This window comes from Eleginops maclovinus, chromosome 9, assembly GCF_036324505.1.
Source record: "Eleginops maclovinus isolate JMC-PN-2008 ecotype Puerto Natales chromosome 9, JC_Emac_rtc_rv5, whole genome shotgun sequence".
In the NCBI taxonomy this organism is placed as follows: Eukaryota; Metazoa; Chordata; class Actinopteri; order Perciformes; family Eleginopidae; genus Eleginops; species Eleginops maclovinus.
Window position 1 is genome coordinate 25,964,179 of NC_086357.1, and position 22,942 is coordinate 25,987,120.

General features: G+C 40.3%; 1 protein-coding gene across 2 annotated transcripts; it reads left to right on the forward strand.

Moving 5' to 3' along the window:
* Positions 1-449: 449 nt before the first annotated feature.
* si:ch73-60h1.1 (calcium/calmodulin-dependent protein kinase type IV) lies at positions 450-21,324 on the forward strand. Of its 2 annotated transcripts, none has more exons than XM_063891908.1 (12): positions 450-825; positions 930-1,248; positions 4,841-4,919; positions 5,550-5,612; positions 6,139-6,221; positions 6,620-6,692; positions 12,358-12,448; positions 13,645-13,719; positions 14,855-14,930; positions 16,333-16,459; positions 16,608-16,760; positions 17,241-21,324. In XM_063891908.1, exons 2-12 carry the CDS (start codon positions 1,142-1,144, stop codon positions 17,748-17,750), a joined length of 1,437 nt encoding a protein of 478 aa, XP_063747978.1. In that variant the 5' UTR covers positions 450-825; positions 930-1,141; the 3' UTR covers positions 17,751-21,324. The 2 variants fall into 2 exon arrangements, with proteins under 2 accessions (XP_063747978.1, XP_063747977.1); XM_063891907.1 differs by having other exon boundaries at positions 450-780.
* The last annotated feature ends 1,618 nt before the right edge of the window (positions 21,325-22,942 follow it).

Below are 22,942 nucleotides of genomic sequence, written 5' to 3' on the forward strand. Positions count from 1 at the left end.
TATTTTAATTCATTTCTTTACGATTTAATTTTTTTTTAATTTGATACTTAACTCACATTTTTGGGATATTTTTAATTATATTTCTGTGAACATCTAAAACCTTTTGATTAGAGCCTTTTCGAATAAACCCAGTAATAAAACTATTAAAACGTCCTCTGTCAGTAACATTAAAGGAGGACAAAATAAATGACAGACATATTTATATGTGATTCTCCTGAGCAAGGTGCATATAATCTGTGTCAGAGTTGTGGGTTTGATTCCCGCAGGATCAAAGCCTCCAGATATCACGCTCATGTACATTTATGTATTTAGGTTATTTCTTTATTTAGGTTGCTGACAGAGGCTCCAGTGATTGACAGGCCAGCCGTCTAATAGCAGCGCGACTCTGCTGCCCTGCTGTGCTGTGATTGGTCCTCAGGTTGACAGAGTGGGCGGGACTGTAAGATTACAGCGTCTCTGTCTCTGCAGATCCCGCGGACATCTGGAGCTGCCCTGCCTGGGAATCAAACATCCTCACCGAGCACCGAGCACTGACATCCCGCATTGACCAAGCCCGGTGTGTCGCTGTCTGTTTCCCCAGTGAAAACAACCCCCTGGATCCGGTTTTGTTGTGGTTGCTGTCCGGGCTGGCTCTCCTGCAGGCTGCAGGACTCCGGAGGGACCCCTCGGTAAAAACACGGAAACACGAAGGAAACCCGGGACTAAGAGGTGATGCACTGAAGTGATCCGACATCTGAGAGCGTTTTAGGCCCTATGTGAGCTGCGACACACCCGGACCTGGTGAGTCTCGAACCCGGATCCTGCTGAAATCTGGACCCAGAAGATGTGTGTTTCCCTGCAGGATTAAACAAACATTTAATTTTAGTTTTGCAGATCTTGTTTCTGATAAACGGTCCTGATTGAGACTTCATCTTCCTCCTCTTCCCCAGGTCTGGATTAAAGCCCATCAGGATCATGAATCATCCCCCCTCTGCTCCTTTAATCCGGGTTTTACGGAGCTGGATTTAAATCTGAGATCTGATCTGGATTACTCTGCTCCTGGATCTGATCGGTTCACGTCCTGGTCCCGGTCCCGGTGTGATCTTGGATTCGGTCCTGATTGTTTGTTTTTCTGAAGTGGGGGGGAGTTCTGCTGTCAGCCATGCCGACGTCCCGGCCCGGTTCTGCGCCGGTGGAGTTCTGGGTGGACGGGTCGAGGCGGGACGGGACGGTGGAGGAGTTCTACACCCTGAGCTCCGAGCTGGGCAGGTCTGCACCACATTACCTGGGGGGGTTTGAGGTTGCATGGACCCCCAATTGGACCAGAGTTTCCAACATGAGGGGTTAAACTGATACTGGCTTATACTGTTAGGTCCATTATAGACAGGCGTGTCATTTACACACTGGGGGGGGACCCCATCACTTTTTGAATTGGCTGATTTTGTTCCTAATAGCCTACTTTTTCAAACTGCAATTTGTGAAAGCTTGCACAGAGAAATGTTAGCTATCAAATGCAACATATTCCAGAAAGGTTTATTTGCACAATAAGAAAATAGGACAAATCATGCATGCATTAAGTAACTCTAAATGTATGTGTAAAAAACTTTGATTGGCAGGTCTGCACCACAGCATGGGGGATGGGATTTTTTAAGATTGCATGAGCCCCAATTGGACCAGAGTTAACAACGAATTGAATTTACAGGTGCAACTAAAGTATATTTAAGTGTTGATTATATCTCACATCATTAATCCAAATCTTTAAAGTAACTAAAGCCATTCAAAAATGAAGTGGAGTAAAAGAACATTATTTATCTCTGAATTGCAGTGGAGTAGAAGTACAAATACACCATTGGACAGTTGTGATTTACATGGAGATTATCGGGACATGGCTCCAACACTTTTTGAATTGGCTGATTTTGTCTCTTGCACCGAGAAATGTTAATGAAAAAGCTTCTAGAAAAAATTGTAAACCTTTAAAAAATTGATCAAAAATGTATGACAAAAAAACTTGTGGAATGAGATTGATCCGATGTAGCATATAAGCAATATTCTTTATCTGCCGTCATTTTCCCAGAGTTCTCTTTATCTCAGACTATCGAAGAGCTTTTACCATAAATGTACGACTTTGAGTATAGTGACTATCAAAGATTGGTTCCTCGTTAATTGGTACACATTTATTTAGAATATTGCAGAAAATAAGCTCTGAGGCAAAGCGTTTCTGATACACATTTTGTTCAACAGGATAATGTGCGCATAGTTAAACTAGCCTGCTTATATTACTTTTGAAACGTAAAAACAACTAATCAAATCTATAAAGGAACTACAGAACGGTCACATGACTTCATGCCACCACCGCTAAGCTAAAGGCGGCTAATGTTGGGCTATAAAGGAACTACAGCACGGTCACATGACTTCACATCACCACCGCTAAGCTAAAGTAGGCTAACGTTGGGCTATAAAGGAACTACAGCACGGTCACATGACTTCATGTCACCACCGCTAAGCTAAAGGAGGCTAATGTTGGGCTATAAAGGAACTACAGCACGGTCACATGACTTCACACCACCACCGCTAAGCTAAAGTAGGCTAACGTTGGGCTATAAAGGAACTACAGCACGGTCACATGACTTCATGTCACCACCGCTAAGCTAAAGGAGGCTAATGTTGGGCTATAAAGGAACTACAGCACGGTCACATGACTTCACACCACCACCGCTAAGCTAAAGGAGGCTAATGTTGGGCTATAAAGGAACTACAGCATGGTCACATGACTTCACGTCACCACCGCTAAGCTAAAGGCGGCTAATGTTGGGCTATAAAGGAACTACAGCACGGTCACATGACTTCACGTCACCGCCGCTAAGCTAAAGGAGGCTAACGTTGGGCTATAAAGGAACTACAGCACGGTCACATGACTTCACGCCACCACCGCTAAGCTAAAGGTGGCTAATGCAATTTTAAGCAACCGCCACGACTTGGAAATGCCAAAATGCTGACTCATTTCCGTTTTGCAGAACTCATTCCTGCACCACATTATAGATAATTACGCAGCTGATAATCAGATTAGCATTCCAAAATAAGTTAGGTATGTCCCTCATTTGAACACGCCTCTATTCCTAGCCCACCAGTCACCAAACCTCGAAAATAGCCGCTTTATAGCTATCGATTTCATTGGTTTGAAAAGTGTCGTGAGTCGTTCACCGACCCAAACACAGAGACTCCCGGCTTTGCTTTGTTATGTCAAAGCACATAAATTTGCTTCCTCCGGTGTAAAAGTGACCAAACTCCTGGCTGTTCGTTTATTGTTCCTGTAAGTGTTTACACGTCATGTTGTTTGTTTTTATTCCTGTAAACAACAACAACAACAACAACAACAACAACAACACTAACAGCTCTGTGAAAAAAACAAACAAACAGCAAAATTATGTCAGCAGTGAAATCACAAACGTGTGAGCTCTGTTACCAGATGCCCTGTTGCCATGGAGACCGAACAGCACTCTGTGTGTGTGTGGGTGTGTGTGTGTAGGCGTGAGTGTGTGTGTGGGTGTGTAGGCGTGAGTGTGTGTGTAGGTGTGAGTATGTGGTCTTGGTTGCTCTACAGACAGATCTGTTTCCTCCATCTGTAGCAGAATCACACACACACACACACACACACTATTTCGGAGCACTTTCACAGTCAGGATGGATTTGTGTGAACACGACTTTTCGGAGAGAAAGACGAGGAGGAGACAGTCTCTTCTGTCTTTCTAAAAATCGGACTTTATTAACTTTGTAATCCTCAATCTGTCTCGCGTAAATACAACAAATCAAATATGTGAAACCTTTGTTGCGAACAGAGCCAAATAATCAAAACTACAATGAATACTAAAGAAAGCCTGTAATGCGTTGGGACTGTGAGGTAACGGTGGAGAGGAAGCTCCTGATTCAAGATAACAAATACCTCAACCTTTGTCTTGATTCACCATTAAAACCTTAAATTGAAGCAAATTACACGGTGCATTTAAATGAGCGTGTAATTACAGCTACATGTCACCACTGCTAGGGAAGCTACTAATTACTTCACACTGGGGAAAAAAACACTAAAAATACCAGAGGGAAAAATAGTGTGAAAGCTACTCAAATTGACAAAATATATTTCCTGTTGTTTGACTTATAGCAGATTTAAAGAGTTTCGTTGTCGTTTTTAGCAAATCATGATAGAAATGAATGAAGAGAATAAAATTAATGTATTTCCAGCAGATTTGTAATTATTTTCTTATGTTTCTCCAGGTTTTTAAAGGCTTTAGTTAATATATACTGAATAAATTACATCCCTACTTTCAGTTCACCTTCACTGGAAGACTCCCAATAAAAGACTTTAATTACAACCATGTTATTCTTTTTAATTTAATCAATTTCCCAGATTATGTTTCCATTATAAATGTCTTCTTCAATCAGAGACAGTGTAAGGCTTGCACACTTCACTATGTTAATTAAATCTTCCTCCTCTTCTTCACACCAAGCCCTACTGTATGATGGTGTGGCTCTTCCAAAACATACACGGTAACATCGGAAAACAATTAAAGAGCATTACAACTGGAATACAAAAGCCCTACGTCTGAGTTCAAAACAGATGTTGTTGATAAACCTTTCTAGTTGTGTTTCTTTCTCTTAGTGAATATAGAACTCGTTGTGATCCAGGCTCTCTTTGAAGTCACCAAGACTCTGTAATGTTCTTCTGTCAGTTTCACAAAGCAGAAATTCTCATCTTCAGAGCGACCTTTTGAAAATGTTTCACAGCTCTATATTCTTGGCTTCTCGTCTGAAAGTAGGACAAATAAACTCGTTCAGGTTTAACACTGTTGTGTGTGTTTTCTTCCAGAGGAGCGACGTCCATCGTTTATCGCTGTGAGGAGAAACAGACGCAGAAACCCTACGCCCTCAAAGTTCTCAAGAAAACGGTCAGTGAACGCCACGGTGCCAAAAACCTTTGTCATATTGACTCTGGATCTGATTATGTGTTTCAAATCTTTCAGAAAGAGATACTTTGGATGTTTTAAAGTGGGGTTGTGTGAGGTACCTCTCCATATTCACCTAAAAAAAACCGATATCAGCTTAAGTGTACGCTATATTTAGGATATTTTGAACAGCTTTACCTTGTTGCCAGGCAGCCCTTTGGACGGGAATCTGAAACTGTTATCTCTGCTCTCTTAAGGCAAGGCACGTTTATTTTTACAGCACATTTCAGCCAAAAACTCAAAGTCAAAGCACCATACATAAAACATCAGAAGCATTTAGACAAAGTTGAAAAGAAACACATTGTAAAAGGACATTTACTAAGGGACAACAGGCATTCAAAACCAAGAGAAAAGAACATTACACATTTTAATGAAAAATAGTTAAATACAAGATTAAAAGCTTCCAGACTTCATTGACAAAATCAGGTATATTTTAACCTGCAGAAGGGAAAGGGAGTTTCTGGTCTTCTGCCTCGAGTGGACATTTAATTCAGGTTTTGTGTGACTTTGTGTTCCCTTCCTGTCAGAGTTGGAACAGATGTTTCAGTCTCATGTTTGTATTTTCTGTCGCAGATTGACAAGAAAATAGTCCGTACAGAAATCGGAGTCCTGCTGCGTCTCTCCCATCCAAACATCGTGAGTATATATTCCTCACTACACTGTAAAAAAATCACTTAAACATATTGTGTTGTAACATGTACTGTATGTGATTGACCACTGAGTCAATGTTTGTGTTTGGTATATTATTAATAATTATCACAAAGAAATAAACATGTTTGGAGGAAAACGATACTAAGGGACGATTTTACAGAGTTTCTTATTAAATAAATGAAATACATTAAAATTGAATGTATTTTTTAAAATAATTCAGCAAAAATGTCTTATTCATTTAATTTTTCCTAATTATAAATACTCTCTGTGTGTTTGTGCACAAGTTGAATGTTATCCAGTGGATGTCTCAGATTAGCTGAATTAGAAACATGTTGCTGCAACTTGCTGCAGAAACGCTGAGTCATACACACTGTATTCCAATTGTCTTCTTTAAATTTCAGTAAAATCTCTGTAAATTGTAATGATTTGCAAACTACTGTATATGTTACTCAATGATTTTCATTGAGTATTTTCCCTCCATTCATCCTTTTTTCTCTTGCTTTTGTCTCAGATCCAGCTGAAGGACATTTTTGAGACGGACACGGACATCGCTCTGGTCCTGGAGCTGGTGACGGGAGGAGAGCTGTTCGACAGGTAATCACTGTTCTGCTTCAAATTTATGCACACTATGGATGCCAAAGCATTATTGTAAAGACTTTTTGACACTTAACCCTTGTGCTTTACTGTGGCCTTTTCTGGCTTTAAAGTTATTGGATAGTTTTATACATGCAATGCATATATTGGCAGGTGTTGTTGTTCAGTCAGTCAGATCCTAAAAGATGGAAATATCCCCATTTAAATCCAATAAACCACAATATTTTTTACCCACAGCCATACAGCCTAACATCGTGCTTCCTATTTAGACTTAAAATGACATCATCAGGCTAAAATACATGAGTAAATGTACTTTATACAATACAAAGAAGTAGAAACGCTGTTGAAAATGTAATATTTAGGCTTTATTTGATATTTTTCCTTGTGTTTTTCTGCAGGATCGTGGAGCGAGGGTACTACAGTGAAAGAGACGCAGCGCACGTCATCAAACAGATCCTGGAGGCCGTGGCGGTAAGGCTACTGCTTTCAGTGTCTGTTCTCCCTGTCAGGAAAACCCAGCGCTGTCTGTGTGTCTGTTCTTCATCACAGTCACAGTGGATGATCCAGCTCCATCCCTCTCTGTTTATTAGATTACTGTCCACTTCCTCCATCTCTGTTCAGCCTCTGCTGCTTCACACACCGACCACAAACCGGCTTGAACTGATGTTTTATATCGCAAAAAAAAAATCACAAAAGCAGCACAGAGGTTTCAACTTATCAGATCTGAGAACGTGTTAGCTTCTAGTTCTTGTTAGCTTCTAGTTCTTGTTAGCTTCTAGGTTAGCTTGTTGTTCCTGTTAGCGTCTAGGTCAAGACAGCTAACTAAGATTTAGCTTCTAGTTTCTGTTAGCTTCTGGAGGTAACTTGTAGTTTTTTAATTTCTTTAATAAAGTCTGCCTTCTTCATCTTGTAGCTGTTGAGGTTAGCTTCCAGCTGTTGTTCACTTCCAGTTAACTTAGAGTTAGCGTGTCGTTATTTTCAGCATGAGGGTTAGCTTATAGTCAGTGTTGGGGTAGTTACTCAAAAACAGTAATTAGTTACTTATTACTTCTGTAAATTGTAACGAGATTACTTTACTAGTTACTGCATTTGAAAAGTAACTTCACTACTTATTACTTTACTTTATCTAGTATTTTGTTTAACCTGGGCGATTCAATAGTCGACAGGGGAAGCATGTCTTCTACAATGAACCCTGCAACCAGCCTGTTAATGTCTTTCTGCGTTACCTGCTGCTGCGCTCTTTTGGCACTTTAAACAGCTTTTCATTTAGAATATAACTTCATGGCCTTAAACTCTGTGCACCAAGCTCTGATTGACTTTAACAGATCAGAACCCGGGTCACCGGCATACGGTGCAGGTGCCCCAGCCAGCACGGCCGGCGGGCCAGTATCTTCTAGTTCTTATTAGCTTTTAGGTCGGGACAGTTAATTTAGACAAAGCTTGTAGTTCTTGTTGGCGTTATGGTTAGCGGCTAGTTGTTGTTAGCTTCTAGGTTCAGGCAGTAAACTTTGATTTAGCTTCTAGGTCTTGTACGCTTAGGGTTCTTCTTAGCATCTAGATTGGGACAGTAAACTAAGGTTAAGCATTATGGTTAGCTTTTAGTTCCTGTAAGCCTCTAGGTCCAGACAGCTAACTTAGGGTCACCTTGTAGTATTTATTTTTTTAGTGTTGGGGTTGGTTTAGTTCATGTTAGCTTCTCACTCCAGACAGTACACTTAGAATCAATATATGTTCTCATTAGCTTCTCACTCCAGACAGTACACTTAGAATCAATATATGTTCTCATTAGCTTCTAGGTCCAGACTGTTGACTTAAAAATGAACTGTAGTTCTTTTTAGCTAACAGTAAGTTCAGTAACTTCCAGTCATTGTGAGCTCTGGGTTAGCTTGTAGTTATTCTCAATTTAAGGATGTACTGTTCCTTTAAGGTTCAGTAAAGGTTGTACTGTTCCTTTAAGTTCAGTAAAGGTTGTACTGTTCCTTTAAGGTTCAGTAAAGGTTGTACTGTTCCTTTAAGGTTCAGTAAAGGTTGTACTGTTCCTTTAAGTTTCACTTAATGTTGTACTGTTCCTTTAAGGTTCAGTAAAGGTTGTACTGTTCCTTTAAGGTTCAGTGAAAGTTGTACTGTTCCTTTAAGGTTCAGTGAAAGTTGTACTGTTCCTTTAAGGTTCAGTAAAGGTTGTACTGTTCCTTTAAGGTTCAGTGAAGGTTGTACTGTTCCTTTTAGGTTCAGTAAATGTTGTACTGTTCCTTTAAGGTTCAGTAAATGTTGTACTGTTCCTTTAAGGTTCAGTAAATGTTGTACTGCTCCTTTAAGGTTCAGTAAATGTTGTACTGTTCCTTTAAGGTTCAGTAAATGTTGTACTGCTCCTTTAAGGTTCAGTAAAGGTTGTACTGTTCCTTTAAGGTTCAGTAAAGGTTGTACTGTTCCTTTAAGGTTCAGTAAATGTTGTACTGTTCCTTTAAGGTTCAGTAAAGGTTGTACTGTTCCTTTAAGGTTCAGTAAATGTTGTACTGTTCCTTTAAGGTTCAGTAAAGGTTGTTCTGTTCCTTTAAGGTTTAGTAAAGGTTGTACTGTTCCTTTAAGGTTCAGTAAATGTTGTACTGTTCCTTTAAGGTTCAGTAAAGGTTGTACTGTTCCTTTGAGGTTCAGTGAAGGTTGTAGTGTTCCTTTAAGGTTCAGTAAAGGTTGTACTGTTCCTTTAAGGTTCAGTAAAGGTTGTACTGTTCCTTTTAGGTTCAATAAATGCTGTACTGTTCCTTTAAAGTTCAGTAAAGGTTGTACTGTTCCTTTTAGGTTCAGTAAAGGTTGTACTGTTCCTTTAAGGTTCAGTAAAGGTTGTACTGTTCCTTTAAGGTTCAGTAAAGGTTGTACTGTTCCTTTTAGGTTCAGTAAAGGTTGTACTGTTCCTTTTAGGTTCAGTAAAGGTTGTACTGTTCCTTTAAGGTTCATTAAAGGTTGTACTGTTCCTTTAAGGTTCAGTAAAGGTTGTACTGTTCCTTTAAGGTTCAGTAAAGGTTGTACTGTTCCTTTAAGGTTCAGTAAAGGTTGTACTGTTCCTTTAAGGTTCAGTAAAGGTTGTACTGTTCCTTTAAGGTTCAATAAATGTTGTACTGTTCCTTTAAGGTTCAGTAAAGGTTGTACTGTTCCTTTAAGGTTCAGTAAAGGTTGTACTGTTCCTTTGAGGTTCAATAAATGCTGTACTGTTCTTAAAGGTTCATTTTGAACATGTATGCACTGTATCGGCAGTCTGCTCAGAAGCAGATTTGTTTGGTGGTGTAGGAGTTCTTCCTCCTCCAGAGAATGATTCACAGTCTTTCTGTTTCTCGGCCGAGTTAATCAAACCTGAAAGTTTAAATGTCAACATGTAACGAGGCGTTCACTTACATGCTTACACAACACTGCACTGTTTATTTGGGGCCAGAACATACTGTACAGCAGCAGGATAACATAGAACTGAAGGGGTGATCATAACAAAGGTTTTCAGTTGTTCAGATGTTTGTAAAACCATGTTGAGATTTAAGGTTTTGTTTTATCCAGGCAATCCTTCTGAATCATTTCAAAATAAAACAGGACATGACTGGTTTTATTATTCTGGTTATATAATATTTAATAATATCATTTATAATTATATTTGTAAGCATGTATTATAGTACGTTTATGTTATATATGTATAAAATACAGTTTAAAATAATGAAACCATGTGTTTTATTTCATTGTACTTTTGATTTATGTAGATATTTCATTATTTTGTATTTGTTCCCCTGCCAGGTGTTGCCTTCAGTTGTTAGTTCATTGAGCTGCAATAGTTTGTTGCACAGTAGTTGTAGTAGTTTTAGTAGATGGTTGTTGTTGCTGTAGTTGCAGTAGTTAGTTGCATGTGTAGCTGTGTTTGCGGTAGGTTCATTAGTTAGTTGCAGGTTTTGCTGTTGTAGTAGTTGCTGAAGTGAGTGCCAGGTGTTCTTTAACTTGCATTGGTTGGTGCAGGTGTTGCTGTAGTTGCAGTGGTTGCCGTAGTGAGTTGCAGGTGTTGCTGGCAGCGGTGTTGTTGCACACAGCAGCGGCATGCGCTGCTGCAGGTCTCTTATGCAACCGCAGCTTCCATCCTGCTGCTGAACAGATTAAAACCAGAGAGGATTAACACACACCCACCCACACACACACACACACACACACACACACACACACACACACACACACACACACACACACACACACACACACACACACACACACACACACACACACACACACACACACACACACACACACACAAACAAAAAAATACGCACAAAAATATAAACACACTCTGACCACAGCTGACCTACATCCACCACGCAGAGAAACATACGCCTGTGTGTGTGTGTGTGTGTGTGTGTGTGCATTAGGATTACAGTACAGTTGTATTTGCTGTATCACATGTGTCTGTGGCATTAATCTGTTGAGCAGCAGCATCCTACAGCCCTTGAACACATCAACATCTTTTTTGCTCCAGTTTCTCAGACTCGAGGCCGTGGCCCTTCGCTGGGACGGGTCTTATTTTCTCACAGTTTCACTATCAGTGAGGAGCCGACTGTCATTAAGGAAGCAGAGCTGCAACTTAGGGACATCTCGAGTATTAGTTTTCAGGTTTTCTCAGTGAACATTATGCAAATGAGACAAATAAGAGATTAAAATGAGAGAAATGAGATGTCTCTTTTCAAAGAAAGACTGGAAAGCAGAAAAGCTTCTGCTGCTTATTTCTGCTTTTATTATTTTAAAGAAGGTTTTTCTAATGAAACTCTACGACAAACAGAATCCAAATCCCTCTGAAACACACACAACATACCATTTATATCAGCAGACCTACAATAGAAGTATATAACAATGGAAGATTTTTCAAACAAAAGGAGAAAATTAAAAATAGATGAAATTTAAATCAAAGAGAAGCTAGATTATTCTCAAATATCAACAAATACATTTTATTGTTATGTGGAAAACTATTGATCTCTCAGAGTTATAACAAAGACAGTTATTTTAGAATCTGCACTTTAATATTATTTTCTATTAAATACTAAAATCTTACCAGCTTTATTAAAAGTGTAACTGTTTCACTCTGCGATGCATCTTTCCAAAATAAGGTTTGAAATGATTTGGTCGCCTCACAAAGTGTTTCCAGAAAATAAAATCTCTCGGTCTCTGATCCGAGGACAGGAAGTGAGAGCAGCAGGGCATGCTGGGCGCTGGAGAAAGACACCATCTGTCAGTCCGTCCTGCCAAATCCTCCAAAGACACACACCTCACACACACCTTCATCTCACCTGAAGGCTTTATTGTCACTCCAGCTACTTCTGTCCAACATTCTCTATGGTGGTGTGAAGAACACTGATGCCTCTACTTCAACTTGCCTCAAATAACCAGTTTTTGGCCAATTATTTTGGGAAAAAAAGAGACCAAGCTCTCACATGGACTATGGGCGGAATAGATAAGGACTGTTCCAACAATATTCCCGTTTACATGTAGCCGTGCATTTTCTGATAAATGTTAAACCTCCTCATGATGACAGTCCGACAGGTATGCCCCTTAAAGGAAAACTCAACCCACAAAGAGATCATTTTTAATCCCGTATTACTAACCCTTGATGCATGGAAGTAAATGGGTCTCTTATACCCAGAGGTATTCTCACTCTTTCTCAAACTCATGACTTTTATATGTAAGACCTTGCTGTTTAAGTTCCACATTAACAGTCTCACACTTTTGTAGACACTCTATTTGTTGGAAGTGTTTCAGAAACAGCGCATTTCCAGGAAAAAAGGATGCATTGGTATCAACACAATTGTGTTTTCAAGCATTTGTTTTTTTCTTGCCATGCGTGACAAAGGACTCAGACGACATATTTAGGCAATAGGTAAAACGGCTGTGAATCAATTGAAATCCATATTGTGAATATCCTGTGTATCTGTGCAAAGAATGCTCCTGAAGGCTGAATAATGACATTGGCTTCAACCCATATCCCAAATGCCTTAATTGGAAAACAAATACTACGTTCGGAAAGTGAAAAAAGAGGAATATGAATGCACTTTAAGCCAGTGTTGATTCCGCATTAAAACATGGACCACCTTTTAAAACTGTGTGTTTATCTGTGTGTGTGTTTCAGTATCTGCACGAGAACGGCGTCGTGCATCGTGACCTGAAACCGGAGAACCTGCTGTACGCTGATCTGTCGCTGGACGCTCCGCTGAAGATCGGTAACAAAAATAAACGCCTTCGCCCTCATGAGACTTTAACTGCAACAACACTCATCTGACAACTACAGACACCTAAAACAATCCAGATTCAACGGAGTTTCCATGCTGTTTAAGAAAGAAACTAAAAGTGTGTAAAGGATAAATATTCTACATTGACATTGGTACTTTATTATTGTCCTAAATTAAAGTTATAATCCCCATTAGTATTTAATACACAGGAAATAAACACATTTTGTGTTGTTCTTTCTCATTAAAACAACATCTTTTATTAAGGTTAAAACTCTGAAAATGAATGTATATTTAGTAGCTATCACTCTCTGTTACATCCCAGCTTGTGGGGGAAAGGGAAAGCAAAAATAAAACCAGTTGGGATTGGTAAAAGTAAAGTCGTTCAATGAAAACTCGACATAAAATGATATACAAGTCGCCTTTAACGAGACAAAGGGGCCAACAGGGCGTGGATTTAAACAACAAACAAATAGAACCAAAGAGGACCTTTAACGTAGAGCTTACTTTCCAATACAAAATACACAGCCAAACAAAAAGTAAACAAAGTGAAATAAAGCACTAACCAAAAAAGGCCAAAATAAATCCTTGAATTCAGAAATGTATGAATATTTTTGTCGTTTTGATCAGGACCAAAAAAAGGAAAGACAGTTCTTTACGTCACAATTTTGTTCAACTAAGGACACCAGACAACTTTTCTAAAGATGACTCCTCAAGGGTTACAGGACAGGGTAAATGTGACCACGGCAATCCACCTGGAGGTAACAGAAACATCATAGTCATATTGAACCCCTTTTTTAATATCGTCGATGCATGTTACAAAAACGACAGCATCTGAGAGCAGCATCATGTCCCGTCCTTCAGTTTAAACACAAAGAGAATATATAAGACAACAGACTCATTATCAGGTCCAGTTATTTGGAAGATCCTCTGCGTGTGTCAGCCTCCAGATGGTCGGTGGGCCTGCAGCGAGCGTTTACAGATGGAGGAAGCTCACATTCAGCCTCCTCTTTCTCACCAACACTTTTCCTTTACTTTACTCTGCTCCTCTTCACGCCCTCATTTCACTTTAAATAGAAACTGCAGAAACACCTCAGCGCAAGAAACAGCTTTTCAGCAGCTGAGGGAAACGATGAATCATATGTCTTCTTATTTGAAATTCATGGAGAAATGCTTTTCCTCTCTCATAGCCGACTTTGGTCTTTCCAAAATCATCGACGATCAGGTGACCATGAAGACGGTCTGTGGCACACCGGGCTACTGCGGTGAGTTTATACCTTATCTCACTGTGATAACACCAGGACTTAAAGGGGCCCTATTAAGCTTGTTATCAGGTTTATGTTTGTATTTTGTCCCTCCCCATTTGACTCTTTCTGAAACCAGAGCCCAGTCTGCTCTGATTGGTTAGCTGGACGGCTCTGTTGTGATTGGTCAAGGGCTTTAATGATGTCCCGCCCCCAGCCTATCACGTACAATGTGTTGAAGTACTACTACTACTACTACTACTACTACTAGCCAATAGATTCACAGGGATTGTAGCCTTTTCAGACCATTTACGTGCACACAATCCTATATACCACACTACAGGAAAGTGAAAACCCCCCAAAAATGTGCAGCTTGGAAACGGGGACACTAATAAGTGATGCACACAGCTGGGACCAGAGCGCTTGTTGACATTCTGGGATTATAAAGTTTGCCAACTGTCTGTTTTCTAAATGTGTTTGTGAAGATGTGTCTTCATTTGCACGTGTTTTGGAACATTTGTGTTTTTATAATTGCATCATATTTTAAAGCTCGGCGTGTTTCTCCGAATGGAAGTGTTTTAGGCCGTTGCAGCGCATTTGCACCTGTCGGCCTCCGTAGGTTTGTTTAATAAATCATTTTAATCTCTGTGTGTGCATTTTGGAAATGTGTTGTTCCCCTTACCCGAGGTGGCTAAAGAGAGGATTAGTTTAGGATAATCCACCTCTTCCCAATTGCCTCTCACACCCCCAGTTTGACTTTACCTTGGCCCCAATAGTCAAAATCAGAATCAGACTACCTTCATCCGTCCCACAGAGGGGAAATGTACATTGTCACAGCAAAAGTGAACAGCCAAAAATAGCTAAATATTAATTAGGGCATGCATAAAATATTACACATAAAAATAGAAATTACAATTAAAAACACATCCAGGTTTCAGAAAGAGCCAGTACCAGTATTTTTCAGTAGAAGTACAGTACCATATCAGCTGGAGGTGTGTTCAATGACCTGTGTTGTTGCTGTGATGTCCGGCAGCGGCTGCAGCGATGCGTTAACCGCACCCGTTGCTCCGTGGGATTTCACATTACTCTCAGATGGAGCTTCTGTCGGCCATCTGGCGTCTAACGGGCTCCTTTCTCTCTCTCTCTACGCCCGTAGCTCCGGAGATCCTGCGGGGGAACGCGTACGGCCCCGAGGTGGACATGTGGTCGGTGGGCGTCATCCTCTACATCCTGTGAGTCCGCTCACACCTCCCTCATTACTCAGGATTCATCACTCTATCTGTTTGGGTTTCACTGTCTGTCTCATAACGGGGATTTTATTTGTTTATTTAGAAGACAGTGGACATTAATTAACATTTAGGGCAGCACAAACAAAAAACCCACTAAATACAGCTCATTTTTGACTGATATTAACAAGGTTTTATGCAATATTTAGATCTCTCTGCAGCTTTACTTTACTACATTATTCAGAATGGTAATTCAACAATGAAGTCTCTCATTTATCTCAGATTAGCTTTGATTACTACAAGTAATGATTATTTTACATTTCGTATAATTGCTAAAACATTTAGATCTGTAGAATATGATCAATGGATTTATCAGTCTGTCGGTTTGGGTTTCACTTCAAAGTTTTACGTCATCAGTCTCAATAAAGTGATTTTATTAGTGTATTAAAGAGAGACAGTGCATATTAATTTAGTGCATCACAATGTGGAAAACTATAGTGAAAGCAGTAAAAACAATTGTTCATATTTTAAAGATATTATTTATTTAATTTGATTGAAAAAATGCAACATAGAGGTTCACAATATACGGGACATAAGATAAGATGACCTTTATTGATCCCAAATTGGGACATTTTTTCGTCGATAATATGGCAACAGCAGTACAGACAGAAGACAGTGTAGGGATTTAACTTTGTGCCGGCAGATCTCAGTACTAATGTGAAACACATCTTCCTGTTTACCAATTTCCTCAGACATTAACTGGGTGTGTTAACGGAGACTGTAAATGGGTTCACTGTCGATAACGACTCTAATGTTTGTGTACAGTCGGAAGTTTTCTGATCAGTCATTTGAAATAAAGAAGCCCAGAGAGGCAAATGAGAAAAAATCAAATCTGGTGATCCGGTTACTTTTGGTGTCTTTATTTTTGTAGTACTCTTTTCGGCCACAAGAGGCTGAAGCACACCCCTACCCCATGTTCTCAATTTGACTCAATAAATCAATTGAAATCAGTAAACTATCAGGGTCCAAAACAGCAGATTGGCATTGATTTTTTGTACCTTAAAAAAAGACGTGTTAGCTTACTTTCCTACAATGTAATTTAACTTGTGTTTAGAATGCGTGAAGAAATGTAAACTTACCTGAAAGAACACATGAATGCTTTGTAGTATTTAGAATATGCACTTCAGCCCCTTGTGATTACAATGACCAACGCTTACAATAGTTTAGATCAGACCTAGAAAAAGGATCAACACATTTATTTCTGCTTCCCATATTATCCGTAAAATGTTGTTTAACTGTGACATTTGTAAAGTTGTTCAGCCATTGTCCGAGCCACAAGTAACATATTGAAGAGCAACTATATAATGAGCTGTATTTCCTGTGCCACTCACTGCGTCCTGTTCTCCAGACTCTGTGGGTTCGAGCCCTTCTTCGACCCGAGGGGAGATCAGTACATGTACAGCCGAATCCTGAACTGCGACTACGAGTTTGTGTCTCCGTGGTGGGACGACGTTTCCCTCAACGCCAAGGATCTGGTGAGTCTCTCCTCTGGACATTTGCAGCCATTTCTATCTCTTTTTCAGGTCATTTTTAGTGTGTTTTAGTGACATTTGGTAGGTGAATGCTTGGAGGGCTCTTCCTCACTTGGATCTGTTTTAAATTACCCTGTTTATGTCTCTGCAGGTCAGTAAGCTGATCGTCCTCGACCCTCACAAGCGTCTCAGTGTGCGGGAGGCCCTGCAACACCCCTGGGTCCTCGGCAAAGCCGCCCGCTTCTCTCACATGGACACCGCCCAGAGGAAGCTACAGGAGTTTAACGCTCGCCGCAAACTTAAGGTAAGGTCTTAGTCCTGACCACGGAAGAGTTCAAATCCAAGTCTTTACATGTACTATATGTTTGTGTAAAGATTGCGGGTGTGTGTTCAATTATTCTTCTTGCTCGGGATGCTTCAACTCTGTGTTCAGACTTTAAGAAAAGGTAAAAATCTTGGGGCAATTTCTGTCAATTGCGTTCGAAGGGTCCGTTGTAGGTTTAATCAAAAAGTTGGCTTACCTCATTTTACATTACATTACCTTTGTTAGCAAAGTCTACACCCGGTTGGTGGCTCTTCTAGTTCAGCTTGCTCTGCTCAATATCAATCATCGCTGTTCACACAGGTTTTTATTTGAGAGACTCCAACATTCAGATAATGAATACTGCAGAATCATTGTGGCAGATAATTTTGGCTCTATTAGAAAATACACAGGCAAATCTGTCAAATCATCCTGAGAGGACGTTGACTTGTGTTTAATAAAAGCGTGTAACTCTGTCATCAGGCTGCCATGAAAGCCGTCGTGGCCACCAGTCGGATGCACGAGAGCTCGCGGCGTCGCACTGACAGCTGTGAGATCCCCGGCTCGGGGACGTCCAGGCAGAGCAGCATGCAGCAGGACCCGCCTCCAGAGTCCACCAGCCCCACCCCCGGTGACGAAGAGGCCCCGCCTGCGAACCAACAACCGTCTGAGGGGGACGAATTAAAGCCCTCCGACCAAATCGCCCTCGCCCCGTCCCCTCCACGCACCCCAGAACCCCCGCCAAGCTCTGCTGCCACGCCAACAGGCCCCGCCCCCATCAGGCCGCCACTCCGGGTCGAGGGGATTCGACAGGCGTCCGTCATCCCCAAAACCATGCTGGTACAGCCCCGCCTGCAGCAGAAGAGCTACTCCATGGTTGAGCCCTCCCCCAGGGTCGATGCCACGCTGGCCAAGCCTCCAAGTCCCAGCAGCCTCAGCAACGGCTTCACGCCGGGGGCGGAGCCTGCCAGTAAGACCACCCCCTGCCAGTGATCCCATATCGCTTAGAAAAACTCCACTTCATCTTCCTCTTTACAAACATCTCAAATCATTTAAAGGGACCAAATGAACCCACAGCTTCTGTTGTATACGGAGCTAACGTTTAACATTAAACTTCCATATCTGCGGCTACGCTAACGTGCTAACAGATACACTCGAGGGTTTGTTGGGTGTTTTTGCAGCTAGGATAGATGTTCCGTGTTTGTTGAGCTGCTGGGTTTTAGTAAGGAGGCTGGGTAGGATTCAAGATTTGAGAAAGGATAAGGGATAAGCGTACCAAGGGACTTACAAGTTTCTTAATCCGGGAAAGAAAATCATCCTTGTAGATCTTTATATTTGAACCTTGGGGTGGGAGTACTTTTTGGGATATTCTCTGAGATTAAAGTGGTCAATTTATGAGAATAAACACTCACATTTATGAGAATAAACACTCACATTTATGAGAATAAACACTGACATTTATGAGAATACTGGAGTTGAGTGAAGAGTAGATCCGACCTTGCAAAGTGAAGCGCAGTTTCTGACTATTTTCCATGAAATTTGTGACTTAAATCTCAGAGAATTTGAATATATGTTTCATGCAAATGTAGAGAGACAATTTTTCTTGAAAATGTTGCTCTCTAAATTAATTTAAAATGTTTAACCTCGGATGCTCTTGGAAAACAGACATCAGTTTGGACTGTGCGTTTCTGCCAATTAAAACACGTAGATAGTAAGAAGTTCAGACGTGGTCCAGATGTGGTTAGCCTAGCTTAGCATAAAGACTGACTGAGAACAGCTAGCTTGGCTCTGGTCTACAAACACCTACCAACACCTCAGTAGCTCAACCACATACTTTGTTTGTATCTATAGTAAGTGGTAGCGACCTTTCAATCACAAGGCCGCTCCTTTATCGTCTATTTTACTCTAAGTGGGACCATAGTTTAAAAAATGCTGTATTTAGAATTACTAGAACTAGCGGTTTGAAACATAATCTCATCAAGAACATGTTTACTGAGATAATTTATCAAGTTAGAGGCAAGGTCATTTTCTCATAGACTCTCATAGACATTTTTCTGAACCAGGTAGGTCGCCCCCTGCTGGTTGTTAGAGAGCATGTAGGTTTAAGGTACTTCCCTTAAGGCTTTACTTTTGAGACTTTAAGGCTATGTCCACTTCGTTTACAGTGTCTAAGGTTTAATCCGCACAAACACAGAAACCAGAGACGCTGCACTGAGGCTCCGGGCGGATGGATGTAAAGACTTGAAACGGGACAAACAGAGACTCTGGTTTCTTCCTCTTTTGGAAACAGAAGGTGACTTTTTTCCTCGAATGCTCAGGACGGAGCTGATTGTATTTTATTAAACTTTATTAAACACACGTCTGCATGGACACTGGTGTGAAAGACGAGGAGAAACAGAGCTGCTTCTTCTTCTGCATCCCTTTGAGTGTCGGGCAGCTTCAGACAAAGAGACTCTGATAAAAGTTTGAAGACACAATCTGCTTCTTTTTTGTTTTTAATCCTTTCTACTCTTTACTGTTGACTCCCGCTGGATTTATTCTGCAGCCGAATGAGTAGATAGATCCGGTGTTTATTTCAGTGACGTGTTGTTTTAGCGAGTGAAACGCAGTGTTGTTTACACTTCTATCAGCAGTGTGACGATGATCTCCTGTTTGCACCGTACATAGTTTGGTTTCAAGATTATATCTGACATCTTTACAGCCCAACCAGAGACACAATCAGTGTTCAGACCCCCCCTAAAATATACCAAATTTGACTTTTGTCATTCAAGGGTATCTTTTAACCTGGAAATGTTTCCCCATGTGTTCATTTTTAAATGAATAATGTGGACACCAATTTTAGATGTTGGTCTAGTATTGATCGAGAAACAGGCAGCAATGAAATCCTATCAGGCAATTCATCAGCGGCAAAGTAAATCCACTTAAAGTTTGTTTTATAAATGTCTGACAACATTTTGGAAAGGACCCTAGACAGAATAAATCAAAATACAATTCTTAAAGGGGTCTTAATGATCTTTTTGGGGGGTATCCCTTTCCTAGTGTGTTATAAAGGTTTTAGTGCATGTAAATGGTCTGCAAAGGCCAAAATCCCTGTGTTCCCCCTGCCTGAATCACGTCCATTGGACTCCTTTGTTTAATCCCGGAACAAAGTGACATCACTATTTATCTCTCATGCTTCAGTTGGCTAGCGCTCCAACACATTGTATGTGATAGGTCAAGGGGCGGGACATCTGCAGGTGGTGGACAAATCAGAGCAGACTGGGCTCTGGTTTCAGACAGAGGGTGAGAAGAGGTGCTGCAGCACAGGCAGTATGAGAACGATAAAGAGCTTTTTGAACATTAAAGCATGGAGACATGTCCCAGGAGAGACACAAAATACTGATATGAATCTGAAAATGAGTGTAGCATGGGATAGACACACTTACATACAGAGCGAAAAGAAAAAGGTCTAATTTCTCTGCATGGGTCCTCTCCGTAATGTTGTCAAATACTCTTAATAATCTAACCCTGGCTGAGGCAAAAACAAGCAGGACATACGTTGATAGTGATGAATTAACAACACATTTCATCCCCATTACATACAAATGTGGAAAGATAGGGTGCAAGTTGAAGAAGCAAAGTAAACGTTTAAATGAAACCCTTTCGACCACACGTTCTACCTCTCTTTGTACAGGGGCTTCCAAAAATAATAATAAATAAAAGCATCTCAAATAAATCTTGCCCACTAAAAACAAGAAAACACAAATCTACGGTGGCCAGGACAGACCAAATAAAATGCTAATTTATAAAGAAAAATCGCTTTTCTGTTTTTTTTCAGAGATGGAGCCCCACCCCCAAAAAAAGATACCACTTTCCATCTTGTAAATTCAACAAAAAGTAAAGCCTTGCGTTTTGTAAATCTGTGTCAAATTTGAACATGATACTAAAGTTATAAAACCCATTATTTACTAACAGACTTTAGATTTCAATAGAGAAGAAAAATAAAATTATCTGTAAAAATGTTTACATCCTCCATAAAATCAAAACACCTACAAATCATTTTTTTCGGTCAATTTTATTACATTTTCCGCCAGGTTTTGTGCATATTTTAAATACTTTTCTAGGCATTATTGGGCAAAAAAGCACTCTGATCTGTTGTCAAAAGTCAAAGTGGGCTTGTCTTGAACAACGTTTCTAAGGTCTGACTGATGTGTAGTTTGGTTCCTCTTTAAAACCTCTGGTAAAAACGAGTCTTCTGCTGTTATAACTTCTTGCCAAATGAAACTCACTGGATAACTTTCTGTCATGGTAGAAAGCATGTACTCTGTATATTTGATTTACATCTATACTCTTGTGTAAAAACATGAATATTTTTGCTTCTATTTATTCGGAGGGACAGTCAGGGGGCGGGAGGGCCGGGTTAAACTGTAAACTGTGTTTATTGTTTTGTGTTTGCTGAGTGAACTCGTACCTTTTTTTTATTTTAAAGGATATAAACGGACAGTGTGACAGCTGTTAACATGTGTATCTCTGCATGTATTATTTACTTTCTGTTGATCATATCAGATTAAAGACTCAGTTTGCATCCTGCAGGGCTCTGACCAGGGTTTTTACATCACATGCACAGTAAAGGACAATTCAGTCTGGATCTTTCTTCTGGAGGAAACACACAGACATGGACAGACATTTCCGGTTGAGAAGTAAAAGAACACAGAATGACCAAAACAAACATGCAGAGATATTACAAATCTAATGAATGCTTAAAAACTAGAAAGAAATCCCTAATAGCATTCCTGACAAAAACACACAAAAACACAAAGAAATAAAAAAGCGCAAAAAAAACAACAACATTGAAACGCAAAGAAACTCAAAACAGATTCAAAATGACCTCAACCAGGACACATCAACAGTTTTTGAAAAAGGAATCATAGCTTGCTTATTTTACAGGTTTGACAGTCCAAAGCTTCAACACATCTGCAGAGGCTGAGCCCAGATGGGTTTGGTATTTTTACTTTTAAAGGGGCAAAATGTGAATATAGGATAACATGATCACAGCACCAGGAGTTAAGTTCACGAATCATCAGCTGGTCCTGCTACTGCAGTCTGTCTGGTCTGGGTCTGAAACCGTTGACCTCTGGGTCACTATCAGTCCTGTGAGCAGAGTTTCTCTCTGTAGACCCGCCCCACCTGGACCGTCCCACACCAGTACGTGGACCCGGACCTCCACTCTGCTGCCGGCACCTCCCACACCGCGGCGACACTGTAAGATTTGCCATCCTCTGATATCATCCGTGACACAATGGCGCCTGATGATGTCACTTCTGCTTCGTCGACCCACCACAGGACGTCCTGCCGAGGTGAGTTTAACCCGGTGAGGATGCAGACCAGCATGTGAGGAGATCCGGAGTCCAGAGAGAAAGGGACCGACGATAATATTTTAATAGATGGAGCAGAACCTGCAGGCAGACAATGATTATTAATTTCCAAATACACATCAAAACACGTTGACATAATGACGAAAAACAACTACAAAAAGAAGCAAAACCACCATAAAGAGACACAAAATGACAATAAATCATACATAAAACAAGTTGAAAAACACATAAAAAGATGCAAAAAAAATAACCATAAAAACACTACAAATAACCAACGCAAATAAACTTCAGAGGGACACAAAACAAACTTTGTTTCATAACATTCTTTTACCAATTGTAATCTTTTTTCAAAAATGATTTATCGTCTCATTTCATTTTTTGTATCGTAGCCTACCTGATGGCTGTTTTTGATGGTGAAGATGAACCTCGTCTTCATCAGCATCCACCAGCAGCAGAGTCCCATCACTGAAAACCATCGAGAAAGAGACTGACTGTCTGCTAGGTCGAGAGCAAACAACCAAACATCTACAGGAGGAAGCAAATTGTTATTACAAACACAGGAAGCATAGAAACACATTCAGTTAAAAAGGTTTATTAGATTTTGTCTCACCGCAGGAGGACGATGAAGGTCAATGTTGTGTCCATCCTGAAGTCTCAGAGTTTATGAGGTTGAAATCCTGGTGAAGGAGAATGACTGTAAAAATATGAGTTATTGTAATTAATTCATTTTCAAATGTTTCTAAAGTCCACAATAATGTTGTTATGAATTTAATTTAAGGTATTTCTAATGATATGTTTACTTTTTTCTGAAGTCCTTATAAAGTTATCAGT

What these genes read in the sequence shown, in the direction of transcription:
- si:ch73-60h1.1 (XM_063891908.1), top strand. Translation starts at nt 1,142, where the DNA reads ATGCCGACGTCCCGGCCCGGTTCTGCGCCGGTGGAGTTCTGGGTGGAC. An exon ending in TCAAAGTTCTCAAGAAAACG is followed by an intron (nt 4,920 to 5,549) that starts GTCAGTGAACGC and finishes TTTCTGTCGCAG; the next exon opens with ATTGACAAGAAAATAGTCCG. An exon ending in GGAGGAGAGCTGTTCGACAG is followed by an intron (nt 6,222 to 6,619) that starts GTAATCACTGTT and finishes GTTTTTCTGCAG; the next exon opens with GATCGTGGAGCGAGGGTACT.